Genomic DNA, 23962 nt, shown 5'->3' with positions numbered 1-23962 from the left:
TGTTGTTTGTTTTTTTGTGCTGTGCTGGGGATTGAACCCAGGGGCATGCATGCTAGGTTAGCGACCTACCAACTGAGCTACGTCCCCAACCTCTTTATTCTCAACCTAACATCTAAGTGAGCCTTAATTTTCACTTTGACGTACAGTAATGCACACCTGTACTGCTAGCTCTTAAGAGTTTGAATCAGGAGGATAAAGCAAACTCACGGACCAACATTAGAGCCATTAACTAATGGTTAATTAACTGATCAAAGACCTGGAGGCCTCTTAGTCTTAAGTCTTTTCCTGGATTTAGCCTGTGCATTTGCAGTCTGCCTGTGCTTCACTGTTTTTCCCTGTGACATACGCACACATTTTAAGAAGCTTGGTTACAGCTCCACACACACAACACTGCAGACAGTCGCTCACTCACAGCCACATAGGCAGAAAAACTAGCTTGCTCAACCCCTCTCCCGGCATCTTGCTGCAGTCCACATAGATGAGGCCAAGTCACATATTCCACTCCGCTTCTCCGATGTTCAGGCTGACTTAACATCTGGGTGAATGGCTAGTTGTCACATCTTCATTACACAATGTTCTCTGTAGTTTAGTGGCTGTCCACCTTCCTAATGCCGTGACCCTTTAATACAGTTCTTCATGTTTTGATGACTCCCAACCATAAAATTATTTTTGTTGACATCTCATAACTATAATTTTGTCATGGTCATGAATCATAATGTAAGGATAACTTATGCTGACCCCTGTGAAAGTTGTTCAGCTCTCAAAGGGGTCAGTTGAGAAACACTGCTGTAGATGACCCTTTTACAAAGTGAAAAGAAGAAATGAGAAAATGGTAAATTAAGGACAGCAAAATGGATCACATGAAAGAAGGGCTTAGGGCTGGGAGAGATGGCTCAGAGGTTAAGAGCATTGGCTGCTCTTCCAAAGGTCCTGAGCTCAGTTCTCTGCAACCACACGGTGGCTCACAACCATCTATACTGAGATCTGGTGCCCTCTTCTGACATGCAGGCACATATATGGGCAGAATATTGTATATGTAATAAATAAATCTTTAAAAAAAAGAAAAGAAAAGAAAATAGGGCTTGTTGCCAATCGTGATGATTTGGGTTCAGTCCCAAAATCACTTAAAGGTGGAAGAAAAAAAAAAAAAAAACTCCACAAAGTTGTTCTTTTTCTGCCACTTCCATACATGGTACCCATATCTCTCACCATTCATACAAAACTAGTAAAAATATAATACATTTTAAAAAGAAAATGGAAAATGAAATACAAGTAGTTCAGTCTTGGACTACTGCTATTGCTTGGCAGTGGTGGTGCACGCCTTTGATCCCAGCACTTGGGAGGCAGAGGCAGGCAGATCTCTGTGAGTTTGAGGCCAGCCTGGTATAGAAAAAAGTCCAGGACAGCCAGGGCTCTGCTACACAGAGAAACCCTGTCTCAAAAAGACAATAAAATAACAACAAAAAAGAAAAAGAAAAAGAAAAAAAAAAAAGAGAAAACTTCCTTTAGCTTTTGGCACTGGCGTTATTTGAAGCCCTCATAATCTGCTATCTGAATAATTCCTAGTAGGTTGTCAAGCCAGTAAAACTGTCAGGGTAAATGATATTCTTAATCATTTCCAAAGCTTTATTTTTTAGGGTCACCCGAACTTCAGAGCATCAAAATAAATTTCATCTCTCCCATTTATTAAGAGCTGCTGTTTAGTCCCAACACTGAACCCTCAGGCGTGAAGCCCATCTCTTTTAAACTGACATCATAGTGCACACTCCTTCATCATTTTGGATGCCTTTGGACTATGATTTAGTTCAAGTATGGATTCACCACCATTCACAGTGGACTTTGCCCCGCAAGGATACATTTTGTTTCCAACATAGTCTTTGGAAAATGTCATGAGGAATCTTTTATAAAATATGTATTTATTTATTCATTCATTTATATATTAAGAGACAGAGAGAGAGAGAGAGAGAGAGAGAGAGAGAGAGAGAGAGAGAGAGAGAAGAACTTGTCAGTGCCATGTGAGGTCAGAGGGCTAGTTTTGGGAGTCTTTGGTTCTCTCCTCCCACCGTGGGATCTGGGGATTAAACACAGCCAGTGCCTTTATCCTCTGAGCATCTCTCTGCCCCACGTGGACTTTTTTCTAAATGCAAATATACACATACAATTCTATGATATGTGGCCGACAGAGAGCTACAGGAGAAAAGCTAACTACAAAGTCATAACTCATCCTTTCTCTAGAAATTGTAATAAAGTGAAAATGGTAATGTGCTCTAAAGAGAAACCCAGAGTTGTAATTTTATATGATTTAATTTTTTTTCTATCATCTGTCCCCACTCACTTACAACTCTGTATCTTAGGTTGGATTCCTGTGGAGCTGATGGGGAGAAGAGGCTACAGGAGAGGAGGGGCTGTTTGCAACTGTGTCTACAAAGATCTCAGCGACCCCCACGGTCGATCAAGACTTTATAACCCAGCTGCTGGATGCAGGATGCCCAGAGGAGGTGTGCATGGCTTGGACGTAGTCTCTTGCCTGGATTATACTTATACGATTTAAACCATCCCGGGTGAGTCCTTTCAGGGCAGCATTAAAAGGAAATAAGTTGGCTCAGTCTACTAAAGTATCTGTCTTGCTTGCATGAGGCCTGATGTCAGATTCCCCAGGACTCAAAAGGTGGATTTCCAACAGAGCCTTTGAAAAATGTTATGAGGCATCTTTTATAAACATTTGTCTTTCTTTAGAGTGGTTGTGACATGGCAGCCTGTCTGTAATCCCAGTGTAACTGTGACACACAGCTCCCAGGAGCTCACTGGCCAGCCAACCTGGTAGAATCAATACGCTCCAGGTTTGATGAGAGACATACTCTCAAAAAATCAGATGGAGAACAATGAGAGAGAACTCTTGCCATGAACCCGTGGCCTTCACATGCATGTGCACCTGTACATACATGTGCATAAGCATATATATATATATAATAACATACAGAGATGATGGTATTAATGTGTACGTTCTGTGGACAAGCATATACATGTAATAACCTACAGAGATGATGGTATTAATGTCTATGTTCTGTGGAAGGCAATGTTATTTTTTGTTTATTGTCATAGACATGTCTGTGACAGTTTATATATTACATTTTGTTTGTACTTGATATGGGGGCAGAATCGGTTTCTAAAGCTCCCACTTGGCCTTTTGTAAATGCATGTTTTCCTTCCACACCCAGGCTCCCAAAACATTGCCTCTGAGGCTTAAATATATTTACAAAAGCCTAGGCCAATATAGCTGGCTATGTCCCCCGACTTTCTCATAACTAATATCCCGCTTACTCTGGTCTAAGTTCTGCCATGTGGCTGGTTACAACCTCTGCTCAGCTTCATGTGTCCATCTTCTTTAGAATCCTGGGGTGAATCTCCCTGAGTTCCCCTCTCTCTCTCAGGAACTCCCACCTCCTTATTTCCTGCCTCAGCTAACAGGCCGTTAGCTTTTTATTGACGGGGATGCTTCCATACAGAAACAAGAGATTCCTTCTTCAGCCTTTATTATTGAGATATCTCTTGCCACAGAGCCCAAAGGAATCGTTTTTTCCCCCAACAGAGGTCATGACTTCTGTAGACCTAACAAAAGTTTCAGGTTCTCTGAGCTTCTTCTTTGGTCCTACGCCTGGTTCTCAGTGTTGTCCCCATATTGTATGCTTCCATGGAGGCCTTCCAGCTTTCACACATAGCTTAGAACAACCAATTATGATGGTTATTTTGTCAACTCGACTGGATTGAAAGGATATACGGGAGGTGAATAAAGCCTTCTGGGTATGTCTCTGAAGTCCCCAGAGACAATGAAGCCGTGAAAGCTATGACCAAATGTACTACATTAATGTAACAATTAATCACAATTTTAATAGACTATTGGGAGACAGAACTGTGAGAGGCAGACCTAGCCAGCGGAAATGGGTTGCCAGCGCTGTGCCTCTGAAGGGTGCATTTTGGCTCTTGTGTCTTCCAGTTCCTTCTTTCTTCTTCCTGGCCTCCATGAGAAGGTACCTTCTCCTTCTGTCCCATTATGTTTCATCTCAAGTGCAGAGCAGAAAGGCCAGCTGATTTTAGACTGAGTTCTCTGAAACCCTGAGCTAAAGTAAGTCATTTCTCCTTTGGTTAGGGATTCTGGCTCAGTCATCAAATCACTCTCTCTTTTTTAGATTTATTTATTATGTATACAATATGCATCAGATCATATTATAGATAGTTGTGAGCCACGATGTGGTTGCTGGGGATTGAACTCAGGACCTCTGGAAGAGTACTCAGTGCTCTTAACCTCTGAGCCATCTCTCCAGTCCCCAAATCACTCTTATTCTACCATATTTTCCAAGGCTGCAGCAATGCTTAGCAATAGCTGCTCAATTCTACCATCCTTCATCACTAGTCTGTTCCATAGTTTGTGACCACCTGATACACAGAGCCTGCCATTGTGTGGGCAGCTCAGCTTACTGCTTGTAAAAGTTGTAACGAATGCATAGCACCAGCATCTCAGGGCTTGTGGGCTCTGCTTCCATCACTGGGTGGGACTCACACCCTGTAGGCCAGGTAGCAGCACGGAGCTCATAGTCCCACTGGCTCGCTTTTCTTATGTCACCTTTCTAGGTGCTCCCTGAGAAGCAGACTTAGGCGTGAACTTAGAGGATAGATTAGGGACTGCCACCTGGGGCAGAGGGAGAAGTATGGATATACAATGCAACCACAAAGGCAGCCTCTGGCTGGGTGTAGCAGGACAGGCCTTTAATTCCAGCACTACAGAAGGAGAGTCAGGCAGACCTCTGTGAGTTCAAGCCCAGCTTGATCTACATAATGAGTTCTAGGACAGCCAGGGCTATGTAGAAAGATACTGTCTCAAAATACCAAAGCCAAATTGAAACAACACAAAATGCCCACAAGACAGCCTCAGCCATCCCTGTGTATGGGAACACTGAAGCTGGGATGAGCATTTTTCACTATCCCGATACGGGGCAGTACGGCGACTCTTTGAATGCCGGCTGCCCTTGAAAGGAGGGACTAACAGGTAGTTCGCTCCACTTAAGGCAATTATCAAGAAGTTTCGTAGTTGCAGTATGACTGCAGCAACACTTCCAGAAGGAACTAAATCACCACACACTTAAGAAGAATCTAACCTTTCCCCACAACTTTTAAAATGCATATATTTTTACCTTGATTGTGTGTGTGTGTGTGTGTGTGTGTGTGTGTGTGCCAGTGCCACAGCACATCTATGGAGGTCAGAGCACAACTTGTGGGAATCAGCTCTCTCCTTCTACCACATGGGTTCAGAGAATCAATGTAAGTTGTCAGTGTTGGCTGCAAGCACCTTTACCCACTGAGCCATCTCTCCAGCCCTTTTTTTTTTTTTTTTTTTTTTTTTTTTTGTTAAACCTTTGGATCAAATCATGTCTTTGAAAAATTCTTATAAAAGAATTGAGTGAACGGGAAAGGGTTTCTGGTGTTATTGCCTGTATTTTATAGTTGTGGTAATGCTTTTTTAAACTACTAATTTATCTACAAGTGGTTATGTCAAAGGAAAACACAATGTTGCATAGGCCTGGAGAAAAATCAATATGTGATGCCCACATACATTTGCAAATCTTCCTAGGCCACAGGTTTTTACCTTTGATGTCCACAGTAAGTAAGCGAGTGGCTTGCAGACTATACAAATTAAAATGCTCATGAGAACGTGTGCCTACCAAGAATAAAGCTAAGATCAAGTGAGCAGCTACTTAATAAAATCAGCAGAGTCCCCATTATAAGAACAGCTCTTTATTCCATGGTTTTAAATACATAGCAGACAGCCATGTTCCCTGAAATGTATCAGTGACATGCCACACAAGCCTCAACGCTCTAGTAAAGGGCTCCCTCAGAATCCACCTCACAAAAGCCTTGCACAAAAGAGTTTAAGCACCAGTAAGACTGTTGCCAGCAGTCCGTTTATCTCCTCATTGTCACAGTCAAACATGCAGGTTCATCCTGTGTGCCTGATCCTGTCAAATGGGTGCCACCCTCAGCCTTGTGGTACAAAGTTTATAAATACAATAGACCAATACAAAGTTGTAGCCATTAAAAAGAGCTTAATGACAACTACCAGGAGACAATTAAATCCGGAAAGTTGATGGAATCTGAAGAGATTTGGAAAGGCTACGCAGACATACATCGTTTCACTGGGTAAGAGGTGAAAGGGAAACTTCTTATATGCTGCGGAAAGGTTTCCTAAGCTGCTGCGATCCTACTTTCTTTCCGCTATTATCTTTAAGTACTGCAGAGCGTTGTGAGCAGCGTCACTCTGTGCGTTGCCACAGGAGATGCCTGAGCCATGACACACGGTGATAGGACTGGTGGACAGTTCTGCGAGACACTGATACTGTCCATTGGCACTCAGCTCCTCTGTAACGACACATGCAAACATGACAGTTAGTGCTGGGTATATGTAAAGCAGACCCTTTAGGAAAGCACTTGTTTTTATTAGTCTTTAAGCATCCATAATACATTCCCACACTCATTCGCCAGTGCTTATACAAACAAAATGGACAGGGAGTGGGGTGTTCCGGCTCAGCCCTGAATTCCAGAGCACTTGGGTGGAGGAAGGAGGATATCCTCTTCTAGACCAGCCTGAGCCATACAGAGAGTTCTAGGTTATCCTGGGCCATAAAGCCATTTCTAGGCTAGCCTGGGCTATAAAGCAAGACACTCAAGGAAAAAAAAAAATTCAAACCAAAACGAGAGAAGCACCGCCATCCTCTCCATACCCTCCTCTGCGGCAGTTCTCAACTCTGTCTCATAATTTCCTAAAGAAATCCAAAAGAAACACTGATATAAGACTTCACATTAGGCTGCACAATCAGAAATCAGGGCTGGAGTCAGAGGTAGATAATAAATCTTGCATTTATTTCTAAGACACCTCCAAGGGAACTCTAATGTGACCAGTTGGAGAATGTGTGCAAATTACTGAACCACAGGACATGTCTTAATGGGAAAGAGCCATTTACTAAAGGGTGGGCAAGACTGCGTTTTCCACTAGGAAATCATTTTCAGTAGGCCTTTAAGCAGAGTAGACCTGATGCAAGACGTTTGAAGTCTGTGCAGAACTCTGGGTTCCGGTGTCTTAAAAACAACACAGAAGCCCGGGAAACAAAGATGGTGAAGTGAAGCGAAGACACAAATTTGAAATGTAAAATGTGGCTTTAGAGTGGCTATGGGGGCTGCTGAGAGGGCTTAGTGGGTTAAGGCACTTGCTGCACAAGCCTAGAGACCTGGGCTCGATCCCTGAAGCCCATGTACAGATGGGAGGAGAGAACTGACTCCACAAAGTTGTCTTCTTATCCCACATAGCGCACGCGTACACACACACTCTCTCTCTCTCTCTCTCTCTCTCTCTCTCTCTCTCTCTCTCTCTCTCTCTCTCTCTCTCAACTTTTAAAGTGACTCTGACTAAATGATATTATTTAGTCAGCCAATTTCAAGGATATATCCCAATAGCAATAGGATTATTTGAATGAGTGAATGGACTTCCTATTACTGCATCTAAGGCTTTTGTCCTCCAATAAAAGAAAAAAAAAAGTGACATAAAGCCAACTATTTCAAACTGAACAATTCCATGCCTTTTACTACATTCACAGCTCTATCCATTTCCAAATCATTTGCATAACCTGACCAGATACCTGAACCCATTAGACAGTTAGCCTTCCATGCCCCTCTGCTCCCAGTCCTGGCACCACCAGCCTGTGCTGTCTGTCTGCAGGGATTCATCTCTTCTGACTACTTTACTGCATCCTAGTGGAGCCTTTTATGTCTGGCTTCTTTCGCTTGACACAATACTTTTTAAGTTTGTCTATGTTGTGGTAGGTATTCGATCTTCATTTCCTTCCTTAGCAGAATGACATCTCATTGAATGTATATGTGACCATTTGCTTACCTCTTCACTCCTTGAAGAATACCCGAGTTTGTCTCTACTTCTTGGATCTCGGGAATAGTATGCTATGAACACATGACTGCTGGTATTTGGATATTAGTTTCAATTCCCAGGAGTGAAGTTGCTTGGTCACATGAGTTGCTGATAATCTTTTTTTATCTGGCAGCTGGACCATTTTACATGTGACTACCAATCTATGATGTTCCAAACTGGAATCTCACAGACTTTTGCTATCTTCCATTTTCCTGACTATGGCCAACCTACTGAGTTTGAAGTTGGACTTCCCTGTGGCTTTACTTTGCATTTTCCTTTGAAGTAATGAGGTTGGGCACCTTTGTAGGTGCTTTGTTTGTCATTTGTCTTCTTCCTTCCTTCCTTTCTTTCCTTCTTCCTGTCAGTCTGTCTTCCTTTCTTTTTTTGAGAAAAGGTCTCACTCTGTAGCTCTGGTTTATGTACAACTCACTATATAGCTAGGTTGGTCTCAAACTTGTGGTGATCCTCCTGCCTCAGCCTCCCAAGTGCTGTCCGTCATGTCCAGCTCATTCACCTGTTTCACTGACGGCAGCTGCATTGGAGCTGGTCAAAAGCCAGTTCCAGCTGCTCCAGAGCTATTTAGTTTTTAAGTTGGTAAGACAGATGTCACAGGCATCATAGGTTCATGTCTAAAACTTCCTCTCCGACTTCCTTCTTATCCCACGTTCAGTTTTTTTTACCCCTTAGTCCTGTTCACGATGGCTCAGTCATGGATGTATGCCAATCCTTCAACAAACTGAAGACACTGATAAGCACTTAAGGCCTGGTCTCTCATCAGCTATCTTCTGACCACTGGTCTACAACCGCATGGTCTCCCGTCAGCTATCTTCTGACCACTGGTCTACAGTTGCTCCTCAGGCTCTGCATCATCTGCTGTTTACCCAGACTCCGCATTTGATTGGCAGATCAATCCTAAAGTTGCAGAGACTATTGCAGGTTCTGCTGGTCCCTGAGCTCTAGGTTCCCAGTGCTTGCATCTCTGTTAGGCCAGGTCTCCACATCCCACTGAAGTCTGAATAGGGACACCACGTTCTGATGCTATAGTCGAGACACTAAACACGAACGCACGCGCATGCATGCATGCACGCGCGCACACACACACACACACACACACACACACACACACACACACAAATTGAATTAAATGAAAGTCCAGAGATGGGACACAGTGGTGGTTTGCTCCCATAGTCTCAGCACTTGGGAGGTTAAGGCAGGATCAGGTAGATGCACGAGATGCCCAAGACCCTGTCCACAACCCAACCAACAATAACGCAAAACGGAATGAGAAGAAGCGTGCCAGGATGAACAAGAACGCATACCTATATCCAAATATGTTATGGTAAAGCCTTGCTCCTTGGCAACCTCACTAAGCAACTGGATGTAATCTGTGTTCGGGAGACTGAGGAGGCTTCTTTTCAGTAGGTTAATCTTTTCACCAGGGGAATTCCTCAAGGAGTGCCAAGTACATCCTAGGGAATGTCCAACCACATTTGTCTAAAAAACAGAGATGAAGGAAACTTTAGTTCCTAATTGGGCCAGTTCCAGCATCAGTACCAGTGTAAGTGAGCACACTTGTTCAGGGGCTGGAGAGATGGCTCAGGGGTTAAGAGCACTGGCTGCCTTCCCAGAGGACCCAGGTTTGTTTCTTCCCAGCAGTATGGCTAGGAGAGACGCTGCCAACAGAAATGCTTTTATTTCTATACGTTCTTCCAAGTTGGGCTAGAAAGATGGCTCAGCAGGTAAGGACTCTTGATGCCAAGTCTGATCCCTAAGTTTGATTCTCTGACACCCATATGGCAAACGGAGAGGACTGACTCCTTCTGAGAGCTGCCCTCTGACCTCCATACATATGCACCTCGCCCCTACCACACACCCAAATAAGTGTAGGAAATACTTCCAGTTTGACTTCTGAACTAATTTATATACCCACCAACGGAAGGTGCCTGGTTTTTATTTACACACTCTCACCAATATCAGTTAGAAAACACTGTACCTCTTGCCAACTTAAAAGGTAAAAATATCTTATTTGGCATGAATAAATTGAATACTTTTCTTTCATATTTTTTTCTCTGGGCTTTTCTTTTTAGCTGATATGCATGGGCTTTACATGTACAAAAGCTAACTTCTTTCTTTGTTTTAGTTATATTAATTTTGTTTATACTTTTTGGCTGTGTTGTAGGTTCTAGTCAAATCATTTGCTTTCAGATTCTAGATCTTAAGTTATCGTTAGGAAGATGTTATAGTTAAAAAGATGTTCCACACCCAAGCTTTTATTCTAGTACAGTTGTATTTATGTTCAGGCTTTGATCTATCAGAGATTTATTTTGGTATGAGAAAAGCAATCTATAGACATGATGACACACACACACAAATACACTGTCTCTCCTCCTCACACGTGGCTGGCAGCTGTTGCCATCATAACTGACTACCCCTTTTTAAGTGACCTGGAATGTCACTGCTGCCGCCACCATGTGCCTGTGCATTTGCACCTACTCTGAATTCTGTTCAGCTCTCCCATCATAACCTGTTTTACTTCAGTTTCGTACTTGGCTTTCTTCTCAGACAGGACAAGCACCCTAGCCCACCCCAAATTCTTGCTTTTTACGGTTCTTGGCTGTGCACAAGGATTTCCTTTTTACTTATTCCAGATAAGCTTAATAAAGTCCTACTGAGGTCCAAATTGAACTTTGGTAGATAGACAATATATATTTATGATATATTTACTATACCAGATCTCTGTATGAAAAGAAGAAATAGTACCACATTAATCTAATTTCCATTATATTCTTCAATAGGGTTTCAAAGTGTTCCTATGTGAATCCTTTCAAATTTCTGTTCAAGTTTACCCCAGATATTTAAAATGAAATTTTCACACTAAAGCTCTTGGCTTTATAAATAAGAAAAATATTGATTTTTTTTCTAGTATACCTTTTTTAGATATATTTTGTTTTTCCATAAAGTTTTTTAAAATTAATTTTTAAAATTTGTTTGTGTGTTTGTATGTGTGGACTTGGTGTGTATGTTGTGTGTGTGGCATGTAGTACGTGTGAGAAGGGCCAGAGGTCAATCACTTGGCACCTTATTGTCTGAGTCGGAGTCTCTCCCTGAACCTGGAGCTCAGAGATTCGGCTAGCCCGGCTGAACAGCAAGCTCCACGGAGCCTCTTGCCTCTGTCTTCGCAGTGCTGCGCTCACAGGCCGTCGTGCCGGCTTTATATGCGAGCGCTGATCTCTGGACTTAGGGCCTCAAGCTTGCATGGCAAACGCTTCATCAACTGAGCTGTCTCCAACGCTCTCAGGGTTTCATCTACATATATCTACCCGCAGAGAAAAGATAAATGTTCACACGTATGAAGGGACGATCCTTACTGTCCCCCTCCTCGCCTTCAGTCTCCTTCCCCAAAGCAATAAATGTTACCTTCTCTTTTTAACTGCTCCAGATATTACTTCATATGATTAAATAGTGTGCACACTACTGATTTTGCCATCAGTCACCTCAACACATCCTCTTATTGTTTCCAGTAGGTGTTTTATTTTGGGGACAGGGACTTGTGTGGCTTGGGGATGCTTTGCACTTGCTTTGTAGCCAAAGGCAGCATTGACTGCTCCTCTTGTATCCTCCCCCGCACACGTGACCCTGTACCCAGATCTCCAGGGGTTACAGGAATATAATCAGATTACTTGCATCTAGTAATCATTCTAGGTTTGTTTGTTTGTTTGTTTGTTTGTTTGTTTCCAACTTCATTCTGTATCCTGTCATCTAAAATGTGGTTAATATTTCTAGAACAAGGTCAGGTAAAAGTGTAAAAACGTCTTACTCGGTGTCTGGTTTTGTTGTTGTTGTTGTTGTTTTGTTTTGCTTTGCTTTGCTTTGCTTTGCTTTTGGGGACAGGGTTTCTCTGTGTAGCCTTGGCTGTCCTAGACTCACTTTGTAGACCATGCTGGCCTCGAACTCACAGCAATCTGCCTGTCTCTGCTTCCCCAAGTGCTGGGATCACAGGCATGTGCCACCACACTTGGCTTGTTCTGTTTTGTTTCGTTTTGTTTTGTTTTGTTTTTTAATGAGTTGATTGTAATACAGAGACATGTAACCATGGTTTTAATTTTTTGGATAATTTTTATCAGTTATGACTGCTACAAATATCTTTTTAGCGTCTATTGAAAAGATTGTCTCTACTTTCCTATAAATGAACCATAGCTCTGTAAGGGTGCCACTATAGTTGTGCCACCAGATATGGGTGCTGGGAACCAAACCTGGGTTCTCTGCAAGACCAGTGAGTGCTCTGAACCACTGAGCCATCTCTCTAGTTCCTCTAAAAGTAATTAAAAAATATATTCATTTCTCTCAATTTCCTCTGCCCCCACCTTAGTTTAGGTTATCATATTGAATCTGTTTTCTGTAATAGCATTCTAGGGGGTCTCTCTGGCCCTAATATTCATTTACTCCCTATAAACCATCCAGGTGACTTCCTTCCTAACCAGCCAATTAGATTTTTTTTTTTCCCTGCCAGGATAAAATTCGTTAACAACTTTGCACTACCCTCAGTATAAATGGTAGTCTTTAATTTAGTTAGCTGACTTAAGACCTGATCTCTCGTTGTCTGCTTGATGTTGGGAACAAGCAAAAGAAACTTATTCTAAGTACTATCATTTTGTTTTTAGTCCATTTAATCACAGGGAAAAACTAAATTCAAGGCCCCAGGCCCTAGGGAACTGGGGACTTCCCCAAAGCTGATGAGCTTCTGTTGTAAGGGAATCTCCTGCATGCTAAGCACTTTTGGCTGAGCTCTCATTTTCAGACCCCATGTGAATCGACTGTGTCTCCCACGTCCTCTTATCTAAACCAGCGCTGGCTCACATACAGAAGGCAACAAAGTTATATGAACTCCACATAACTCAGGCAGAAAATTTTAAAACTAGCGACTCTGAAGTAGCATACAAGAAACGAAGGGACATGTCCTGCAGCAGGAGCTGCTCAGTCACATTTGAGTCCCCACCGTCCAATTGTTACTTACTAGAGAGATGTGGTTCTCTGGAGAAATATTACTAAATTTGGCAAGAAATTTCTCAGCAGCATTTCTCTTGGCTTGTTTTTTTGATGCCCCCTTTCCTTAAAAAAAAAAAAAAAAAAAATTAAAAAAGAAAGAAACAGTATATTTAGAAATTAGTGTCCACAGAGAATGACCAAATGTGTAGATAATTGTGTTTTATTAGTGAAAACCTCTAGGGTTTTCATACACTGGCCCTTATTTCTTAGTTTCTTACTTCCCTAACATTTATCTCAACATGCCCTACCTCCCAAATCCTTCTGTGTTCACCTTTATTAAGTCTGCCACCATGAGCTGCCAAGCTACAACACACAGACACGCAGACACACACACACACACCCTATTATTTGTGTGTGTATATATGTATGTGTGTGTATGTGAGTGTGTGTTTAAGTGTGTGTGTGTTGCTGGGATTCAAAGCCAGGGACGTATAGGACCTACATATGCTAGGTGAATACTCTTATCACTAAGTTAATGCTACTACTGCTCAAATAACCACTAATTATTATATTTTAAAAAATATTTGTGTGTGTGTGTCTGATGTGTACAAGTGAATACGCGCGCGCGCGCGCGCGCGCGCGTGCGTGCGTGCGTGTGTGTGTGTGTGTGTGTGTGTGTGTGTGTGTGTGCGCGCACATGCCTGTATCTGTTCCCACTAGTGTTGATGAACATAGAGGCCAGAGGCCAATATTGGGTGTCTTCCTCTATTGCTCCCCATCTCTCTTCTTTTGTTGTTGTTTTGTTAAATGTATTTTTTTTTTCCATCTAAACAGGTCTTTCCCTGAACCTAGAGCTCACCATTTCAGCAGCAGCAGCTGACCAATGAGCCTCAGGGACTCTGGGCCCCCAGGCCATTAAGTGGGTGTTGAAGAATCAAAGTCCAACTTTTATGTTTATGCAGCAAGCATTTTCTCTCAGCTCAGTAATTCTTTTCTTTAACAGATTTTCTTTAATAATTATACTTTGAACCTTTATGGCACTGATGAAGTTATTTCCCTATACATGGCACATGAATCACATTTCATTTAATTCTGACCAGTAAGATTTACAAAATTTATTAAATACACTTAAATTATAACCCCTAGGAGAAGCAGTTGGATCTCTGTAAGTTGAAGGTCAGTCTAGTCTATGTATTGTGTTCCAGGACAGCCAGTGCTACATAACAGAGAGACCCTGTCTCAAAACAAAACCAACTCAGGGTATGACTCAGTCACAGCACACAACTACAGGCTGTGTGTTAAATATCCAACACCACTAAACAACTACTAAATAATTAAAACGCTAACTCAAGGAGACTAAGAAGTTTGTTCAACCCTTGGAGCCAAGGATTACCTGACGAACACAGGCTGAAGGCCCTGCTTCTGGCCAGTGCCACCTGTGCCGGCCGCACTGCCACCTAAGCGTGGACACTGGCCTGTTTCTTGAGGGTCTTCGCTAGCTAAGGTAGAACCCTATTTATTTTATTTTATTTTCTCATGTGTGTAGTACTGGGACTTAGACCCAGGGCCTCACTTAGGCGAGGCAAGCCCTCTACCACTGTCCTGTACCATAGCTCATGCAATCCCACTTTAATTCACTTTAGAAGTGATCACAGCATACCAGAGACATTAACACAGGAATTCTCACTAGTACTATTTAAAATGACTGTTTATTCTCACAGTTTATGTTCTTTATAACACAAAATTTGCTGCAGTGAAAAGGGACACTCTCTATTATCTCTGTAATTTATTATATTATTATTTATATTTCATGATTCTGGGGACTGAAACTAGTGCCTCACACAAGCTAAGAAATATTCTATCATTAAGACAAATACCTTCACTAGCTCACCACAATTTTTTTTTTTTTTTTTTTTTTTTTTTTGCCATGTAGTCTGTCATCCCTCACCCCATTTTTCTAGTCCAATGAAAATTACTTAAGGAATAGAGCCTGTAACTTGCCTGTCTTTTCAGTTACAACCTCATTTTAAAAATATCAAATTAAGAAATATAACTATTCTCAGAAAGTCAAAGATAGTAGAGAGGAGATATCAATAGTCAAAAAGTCACATGACAGAAATATCTATGGCAATTCTGCATCTGAAAACAGTGGAAATGCCTCTAATTGTAAGAATCGAGTACCAGTTTCCATGAATGACTCTAGCCTGCAAATCGTGGTATATTCTCTCTTATGAGCAGGTCCTCCTTCCTGGGAAAGGGTATATTCAGGAAGTCTCCAGCCATGGTGGATAGCCAACTCCTGAAAAAGCAGTGAGGTTATCATAGAATTCTAACTATTCAATGGCTCAATCACACAAGCTATCTTTCTCTTTGACCGTAGTTTCAATCCTGTGCTTGAAACGAATCCTGGTATTGCCAGTGGAAAACAAAGGGCACACCCTGTTGTTTCCCAAGGCACCTCCACATTATACATTCTTATATCACAGTGCCAAAACCAAAGCAGTTTTGTGCCAATGACCGTACTTTTTTATTATGCCACAGTGAGCTGCGGTCTGAGATCAATGAGAAATATTTTTTTCTTTTTTGCTAGAATTAAGCAATTAGGTAGCCTACCTCTCTTCTCTTGGATTTAGTTACACAACCATAGCGCTGTGTAAATTCTGTCTCAGCAGAAGTGGAAAGAGGTTTGTTACAAGGGTGGTGGAAACTATCATATCCTTAAAGCATAAAACTTGCTACCCAACTGCTTATTAGCCTTTTGGCTAAGCCAACTATCAACAATCTCCCGTGCTGCACCAAAGCCTGCTTCTATCAAGTGACTGTCCCGTTAAACAAAGAAATACTGAACAAGACGACAATCCCAAACAGGTTAATGAGAAAATAAATTCAAGCTAGCTACATAGAATGTAACAATGATCACAGCTTAGCAAACAGAATACTCATTGCTGGGACACAGTGGCACAGGCTTTTAGTTGCAGCACTCAGGAGGCAGAAAAGGTGGCTTTCTGAGTTCGAGGCCAGCCTTGGTCTACATAGTAAGTTTCAGGATAGCTAGGGCCTCAGAGAAACCCTGTCTCAAAAACACAAAAAAGAAAGAAAGAAAGAATACAAACTTCTCACATCGCCCATTATGTTTAGAATACCAACTGCGTCTCTCAGTCTCTGCGATAACACAAACGTACGCGTTGGCCAATAGACAAATGGTATAGAAAGCCAACTCACCTGTAATGAGCCGATTGGATTTAGCTGGTTCTTTGGCTGTTTGGATGGATCAGGCATAGAAGGGTCAGGAACTGCAAAGCTAAACATCATTTTAAAGTGTCAGTAAATAAAATGGTTTCCCCTGAGCTACTAAGTACACAACAATGTATCTCTAGTTAAGCGCCTCAGACCAAGCTCTTCCTTCAATGACGACCGAATACCCCTCACTCTGACTTCTTTGGGAATCTGGTCTACCTATTATCCAAGCTAGGTCAAGCCTCATTTCCAGATGCCCGTTCTTTGACCATGATGGATCATAGCCTCTCACTATTCAGAATCACTGTACCATCTGGGGCCAACCTTGGTGGCATATCCCTATAATCTGCCTATATCCCTATAATCTCGCCACTCTGGAGGCAGAGGCAGGATGAGCAGGAGCTCAAAGCCAGACTTAAATGCAACAAGTCTGAGGCTAGCCTGAGCTACACAAAACCCTATATTAAAACAAACAAGCAAACAAAACACTTAGCCTGGCTCTTTCAAAAGTTGCTCAAAAATTATTCGCTGCGGCACTCAGCCTGCCCATTCTCCACCTCACTTCCTCTTGACTCACATTGAGTTCTACTTGGTAGTAGGGCCTACGCATTACCTACTTACATAAGCTTTGTATGTAACAGCTGTTTAATAAAAACATTTAAAATGTACATATCAAGGGCTGGAAGGATGGTTTGGTGGGTCAGAACCCTCGCTCTTTCAGAGAACCTGGGTTTGGCTCCCAGTCAGTCCCCGTGGGGTCAGGATAGCTAACAACCACCCTTAACACCAATTCCAGGGGATCAGATGCTGCCTTCTGTCCTCTGTGGGCACCAGGCAGGCATGCAGTACACATGCAGACATGCAGGCAAAACACTCAGACACATTAAATAAAAAAGAAATTAATCTAAAACCAGTTTTAGAAAAGTATATGTAACCATAATAATTAAAGGAGAGCTCATGAACTTGGGGTGGAGAAGGGAGTTGGAAAAGGAAGTGGGGAGACAGGGGCCGGAGTGACATAGATGCATGTCTGATGTTCTTTAAAATGTATGTATGTATGTATGTATGTATGTATGTATGTGTATGTATGTTTGTATGTATGCATAAAGTACATTACTATTAAAATTACTATTAAAAAAGTAGACAACCATTAGACATAAAATTTAGCCTAACCAAGTAGTAACACAGACTACAAATGCTTTTTCACTCACATATCTATGTAAAAAAAAACTTGCCCCATCATCTGTTCAACACAGAACCCTCTATGATTTTGATGTATCTTGCATAAAGTAGGTGCCCTACACGAATCTGGTGTTAACATGTGTGTGGGGATTATAACCAGAGGAAAGAGAACAGTCTCTTCTCGGGGGTTTGAAATCACTAGTTACTTGGGAAGTTGGTGCCTCGTTCTGAAAAGGCTGCACTCCATGTTGACAACCACCTAAGCAACTCAAGAGTCATTTCTGCTGTCACAGATGAGGTTCGGCTTCTGCCTTCTCCTCCAACTGCCAAGTTTAACACGGGCTGATGAGGGAGACGTATTCACTTACAATGCTGCATGCTGAAGCTACGCAAATAATTGGGACGGAGAAGCGAGAAAGCCTCTGAATTAAATCAGGCACTGTAGGCCCGATTACAGCTTAGTAACTCTCATCTTACCTGTCAAGAAGCACAAATACACAGTACAGTTTGTTTACTGTTACAGACGCATAGTAAAGGCCAAGTGCCCATGTGCAGAGCGGACATGCTGTTTACTGGTTTCTACAAATGTACCCAACACTCAGGGGATGAGCTTGGAGCTGCACAGAACAGCAGGGCCACCACCAACAGGTGGTAGAGCGCAAAAGTTGTGCCTACCAGCTTTTGTCAGCATAAGTCACTGACATCCAGGACCACAGGGAGATCAGTATTACCTGTGAGGTCCAGGCTGGCCCAGGCAAGCATTCATCTTGAAGGTAAATATGTCACTGGTTTTAAATCGCCCCAAAGCTTTAGAGTGGCTGAGAAGAGAGAGCTACTGCATGGACCCAAATATATTCCTAAATCTGTAAGTCTCAGTATGGTTAGAGAAGAAAAGTCCCAGTCTACGAATTCCCCTGGCCGTTTGGCCGACTCTGGGCAGGGTATACAAGACCGAACTCCAAGCATCTCTGAGTGTACATAGGATAGGAAGCTGAAGGCATGCCATGCTGCACAGTGTGCCTGGTGGAAACCGTTTAAGAGACACACAATGCTGCAAGACCAATACTTCTCAAGCATGGACAATGGCAGGCATTTCTTTTTGAAGTGTCTCGAGTTACTACCCCACCCAGCGTCCCCTGTGCTTGCTACAGGAAAGGTACACCTTGATCCTTTTCCCAACTGAGAGCTCCTAAGCGTACCTTCAGCTAGGCAGAATGACACGTCCTATAATTCGAGCATCAACGAGGATCAGGTGGGAGGACCGTTATCTGGACTCCACCCTGGGCTAAATAGTAAATTTGAGGCCATCTAGGCTACAAAAGGCAAAGTAAGACCATCTCTTAAAAGAAAAAAAAAAAAAAAATTAGCCAGGTGGTGGTGGCGCACACCTTTAATCCCAGCACTGGGGAAGCAGAGGCAAGTGGATTTCTGTGAGTTTGAGGCCAGACAGGCCTACCCAAAGAACCCATCTCCTCTTGAAAAAACAAAAACAAAAAAAGAGAAGTAGAAAAAAGTATTACTTCTACTGACCTTTTCCCTTACACCTTAATTTTTTAGTGTGCAAATAATCAATTAATTAACAAATTAATACCCTGCATATTAAGAATATTAACATCTGCCACAAACATAGATTGCATTCCGTCATGAACCAGCAAAGCCTAGTTCATGACAGCCTTCTTTTAACAGCTAACTACCAGTTTTTATAGGCTTAAATTGTCTTTAGCGGATGGCAGGCTTTCCCACATATGGAATTTTAGAGTATTCGCTTCTATCTAACAACTGTTCATTCTGCTGCTTTTGCAAGCATGTTACATTTTTTTTTTTTCATCTTACCTCAGTCATGAAAATTTTGATCTGCAGAATACAAAGAAAGTTAGCTCACCAAATACTTGCATTGGCTTTCAAAATGTTTATGGCAGCCTCTGCAGCTCTGTGCTTCGCCAGCTTCTTACTCGTGCCTTCACCTGAGTTAAAGATGGGAGAAAAAGGGGCTTCATCTCTGCGAGGAAGTGTGAGGTTCACAGCTGGTGTTGTAATACAAAACACATGCTTGCTGCTGCAATTATGGTAGTGAAGCACTCAACATATGAAATCAACACACTAGAGCCAAGTTTAAAAGCACTGCTTCTCTGAGTTTATACATACCTGTATAAAACACTATTTCTATATGATATATAGAAATTTCTATATTATATAAAATAGGAATAAGCTGGACCATATCACAGATCCGGAAGAAACAGGACTTAGCATGTTGCTCTTCCTTTATTCCTAGGCAGAGAAGAAATTCTTCTCCAGCAGCTTGCCTTAAAGAAAGCCCCTGCCAGCCCCTGTTCCAGCTACACAGGCAAGCTCGCACATTGAGTGCAATGGAAGGGGGCTGACATAGGGAAGGCGATGCTTATGTCACGAGTCTTCCACATGAGCTGAATAGCTAACGTGAGGAGATGAGGGTAGGATAGGAGAAGACTGATTCCCTCATCCCGGCCGCCCTATGTGGTAAATGGTGAAGTGCATCTTCTCATTCCGAGTTCATATCCTCAAACTCATGGAAAATGACTTCAAGTGTTGAGCCTCACGTGTCAGAGGACGCAGAGCCCCACACTCTCTCATCCAGTAAGACACCTGAGCTGTGGCACAGAACTAAACAGAGTCTTGTTTTCCAGGACTGAGAGCCACACGTCTGTTAACAGATGCTGGAAATACAAAGGCACGAGATGACAAACTGTACGGAGGCCCGGCGTGACCGTGCAATCCCACCTACTCAGAAGGCTGAGGTGAGGCAGTGGGATTGGAAGTTCAGGGCCAGCTCGAGCCGCCACCAGACTCTATATCAAAGCCAAAAAAGGAAGAAAAAGAAAAAAAGAAAATTAGCAGCTAAGATAGTCCTGGAGACACTCGGGAAGTTTTCATGGAGGAAAGGAGAAGCATATGGAAGTGAGGGAGAGCAGAGGATTAGAAGAACGCAGGCAGGGGAGTGCCTGCAAAGGTCTCGGGGCAGTACAGCAAGCACACAGTGTTCTCAAGGCCCCAAGCAGCTGAGCATGAAGAAAATCGGTGAGCCTGACGAAAGGGATTCTGAGACACAGGGGTGGAGGAAGAAACGACATGTATTATATAAATACGTCCTTTCCAAACCTCTATGTGTATAAGAATCGCCAGGAATTTTTTTTTTTTTTAAGCATGTACTTTGACCTTACCATCTTGAGGAGGGCCTGGTACTCTGCATTCCTACCAAGTGCCCAGGTGCTATTGAGGCTCCCTGTTCACATTTTAAGCCAACTGTAAATCATGTTAACAAGCTGGGACTTGTTTTGAATGTTTGGGGGATGGGGAAATCACTAGATGCACTGTTTAAAAAAAAAAAGCATTCTGAGTTAAGCTATGGTGGTACACCCCTCTAAGCCTAGCATTTAGGAGGCTGAGGCAGAAGCACAAGAAATTCAAGGTCAGCCTGGGCAGCATAGTGTCTGCCTCAAAACCCTGACCAAGAACAATCGCTGTCATGCAGAGAATAGACACCCCAAGACTCTTAGTTGAAGGAGCAGTTAGAAGACAAGACCTTTAGTCCAAGAGAAAGACCACAGCGTCTAGAACGGTGCTTCTCAGCCTGTGGGTTGCGACCCCCACATGTGGGGTCAGATATTTATATTATGATTCATAACAGTAACGAAATTACAGTTATGAAGTAGTAACGAAATAATTTTATGACTGGACTGGGGGGTCACCACAACACGAGGAACTGTATTAAGGGGTCGCAGCATTAGGAAGGTGGAGAACCCCTGTTCTAGACCATAAGTAGCTACAGAAAGAAGGTGCAAGCTGACTCAGCAGCTATCCAGGAGGTCGGGTTCACGACAAAATAGACACAAGGACAATGGGAAAGAGGGACAGGACAGACTTGGGAAGACAGCTGCAAGCCCCCTCAGTGGTGCCTCACACAAGAGAATGCAAGAAAAATGAGTCGGAGCGAAAAGATGGTTGAGTTTAGGACAAGAACCGGAGGCGTCTTTTTCCATTCCAAGCAAAGATGCCCAGAAAGTACACAGGCAGATATACTGTTTTGTACCTGACTGAACAAAGATTTCACAATTAGTAGTCTTTAGAAGCCATGAAGGCTGATAAGTTACCACAGGAAGAGAAGACAGGATTGTGTGAGAAAAGACGTAAGGTAGAATGGTTGAAATAGCTCTAAACTACAATGCATTAAAGGAGAAAATGAGTATATGTATATTTCTTTTCTTGAATGCTGCTCCCAAATATTTGAAAAAAATGACGAAAGTAGTAATTCAGTCCTAACCGTGTAGATTTCTTTAAGGGACCTGCCAGCGTGTGCCTGTAATCATCCATCTCCCACACAAAAATTTAAAAAAAAAAAAAAAATGCTTCAGTCACTTTAGTGACTTCAATGAATATAAGCAACCCCAGAATCCCAGATACAAATATATGCTGTATTCACACTACTAGACAGTGGAACTTTAGCTTTTCCTATTTTTTTCTTTGTATATTTACAAGTTGAATTATTCAACAATTTTTAAATGTTTTCAACTAAATAGGTATATGGGAAAATAATATCCACATCTACAAATGATGACTCTGATTACCATTTTCACAGGCACAGACTGAACGAAGGTATGAATCTGAACTTTAAAAGGTCATTGTTGCCCGTCATGGTGGCCCACGCCTTTGATTCCAGCACTTGGGAGGCAGAGGCAGGAGGATCGCTGTGAGTCCAGAACAGCCTGGTCTACCCAGAGAAACCCTGTCTTGAAAAGCCAAAAGAAAAAAAAAAAAAAAAAAAAGGAAAAAAGAGCTTATTGTAGTGTGATCTTGGGCATGTGGCTTATGAAAATGTCTCAGAACTTGCTACTTCATGAATACAAAGGAGAAACAGTCTTATACAAAATACCTGAATAGTATCTAGAACTCGAAGCTACTGTGTGATACAGTTTGGAGGGACACAGAATGGCGTCTTTTGTCTTCCTCTGATTTTTCATGGACACAGACTCAAGAGTGGTACCAAGAACCCAAGCTTCCAGATGTGTGGTTCATGAAGGGGGAAACTCAGAAAAGTCTGAGGTCATGCCTACTAGCATCTGCATTTGTAACTTTGTAACTTTGGAAAGGCGATAGTACCTACTGACCTAGCTGCCGCAGCTCCGAGAACATTTCCAGTTTCTAACTCTTAAGAGTAACTTTAGCAGGCGTCCCCGGTATATAGGAAAAGATGTGCAGGATGCTTGGGGTTTCTGAGCTTCCTTATATCTTAGGGTGGCAAAATTAGGGAGCGGAACAAACAAAGTGGATGCTGGAGTCTCTTGTCTTCAGAATCTGATCCCATAGCTGTCTTAGGTAAAGGGGAGGGCATTTTTCCTTACTGAAAAGTAACAGAAAGTCAGGACCGCCAATCCACATGGTTGTGGGGATTACCTGCATACAGACCTGTGCAAGTTATGTCACCAACGGTTACTCTGAAGGTGAAAGTGGGCGCGTGTATTTGCACATCGGATCTTTCACATTCATAAACTGGAATGTTCTTGGTCTTCATGCCGTATTCGTGCAATACCTGAATCGGTGTTTTCCCAGGCTTAGCTGTTATCATCTTGCCCAAACTGCAAAAATCAGAAAAAGATGTATACTTTGCACACCAACGCTGAAAGGGAAGCAAAAGCATCCACTTGTCAGTTTTGACAGACACAACTGGTGACTAAAAGGTTCCGTAGCTGCCCAAGCAGGCAGGGCAAGGCCTGGGCGCGCACCTGCCCTCGGGGTGCTGCAGCCGGTGGATGAGAGTAGGAGAGGTCTGTATAGAGAGAACTTGAGAGCGGTGGGAAGGATGCTAAAAGAAACTGGGTGGGCTCGGGCGCTTCAGGCTAGATCAAATCTACACCTGGGTCTGTAAGGCACCCTGATCATACCCTACGGAGTCGCTAGCCGCCTGGGGTCGCGGGAGGGGCGGGGCGCGCAGCAGATCCCCGGGCCCGGAGGCCCAGCGCCACGCCGGGGGAAAGGAAGGGGCTTTACCCAGAATGCAGCCCGACAGCTGGTTTCCCGCCCCTGCCCCGCTGCCCACCCGTCTTTGGCCTGCGGCCTCGACGGCCCAGAGCTGACCTGAAGGTCCCGCTGTCCTCGCGCTGCAGCGGCGGGGCCTCGGCACGATGCCTGCTGTGGGACATGGCGAGAGGGGACAGCTGGGCACAGCTATCTAGAGCAGTGCGGACCTGGATCCTTCCTCTCCACGCCGGCCAGTTCCCGAGACGAGCGTGCCCGCACTGCCGCCTGGCTCCCCCTCGGAGCGCAGCCTGGCTCCCTCCAGCGAAGGGACAGGCAGAGAAGGAGGGAGGGGCGGGGCCACGGCGCGGAAGAGCGGGCCACACCCCCTCTAGCCCCCGCCCACATCTTCCAAGCTCCGCCCCTCAGGGTTTCTAGCTCCCCTTTGCCAGAGCGCTCGGCCCCTTCCAGGTTCCCCTGGCCCCGCCCTCTCTGTCATTTCCTGTTCTTCCCTGCGGCCGACCGCTCCCCAGTTGGGTTCCCGGAGCGTCCCAGAGCCCGGTCCCGCCCTCTGTGCCAGTCCTGGCTCTTCCAGGCCCT

At 43.4% G+C, this 23962-nt stretch overlaps 1 protein-coding gene across 1 annotated transcript; it reads right to left on the bottom strand.

Annotated features, from left to right (window-relative positions):
- Positions 1–5774: 5774 nt before the first annotated feature.
- Positions 5775–23713, bottom strand: Prkra (protein activator of interferon induced protein kinase EIF2AK2). Its single transcript, XM_051166456.1, has 8 exons — positions 23483–23713; positions 22814–22983; positions 19257–19338; positions 16178–16256; positions 15137–15254; positions 12984–13078; positions 9289–9463; positions 5775–6411 (listed from the first exon to the last, which is right to left on the bottom strand). Exons 1-8 carry the CDS (start codon positions 23545–23547, stop codon positions 6254–6256), a joined length of 942 nt encoding a protein of 313 aa, XP_051022413.1. The 5' UTR covers positions 23548–23713; the 3' UTR covers positions 5775–6253.
- Positions 23714–23962: the final 249 nt, after the last annotated feature.

Source organism: Acomys russatus, chromosome 24 (genome assembly GCF_903995435.1).
Source record: "Acomys russatus chromosome 24, mAcoRus1.1, whole genome shotgun sequence".
NCBI classification, from domain to species: Eukaryota; Metazoa; Chordata; class Mammalia; order Rodentia; family Muridae; genus Acomys; species Acomys russatus.
This window is presented reverse-complemented; position numbering and strand designations above follow the sequence as displayed.

Bases quoted from the DNA above. Each gene is read 5' to 3' on its own strand.
- Prkra (XM_051166456.1), bottom strand. From the start codon at position 23,547: ATGTCCCACAGCAGGCATCGTGCCGAGGCCCCGCCGCTGCAGCGCGAG. The intron at 16,257-19,256 runs GTGAGCTAACTT...AATGATGTTTAG, and splicing joins AAAGCCAATGCAAGTATTTG to CTTTGCAGTTCCTGACCCTT. The intron at 9,464-12,983 runs GTAAGTAACAAT...TCTGTTTTTTAG, and splicing joins CAGAGAACCACATCTCTCTA to ACAAATGTGGTTGGACATTC.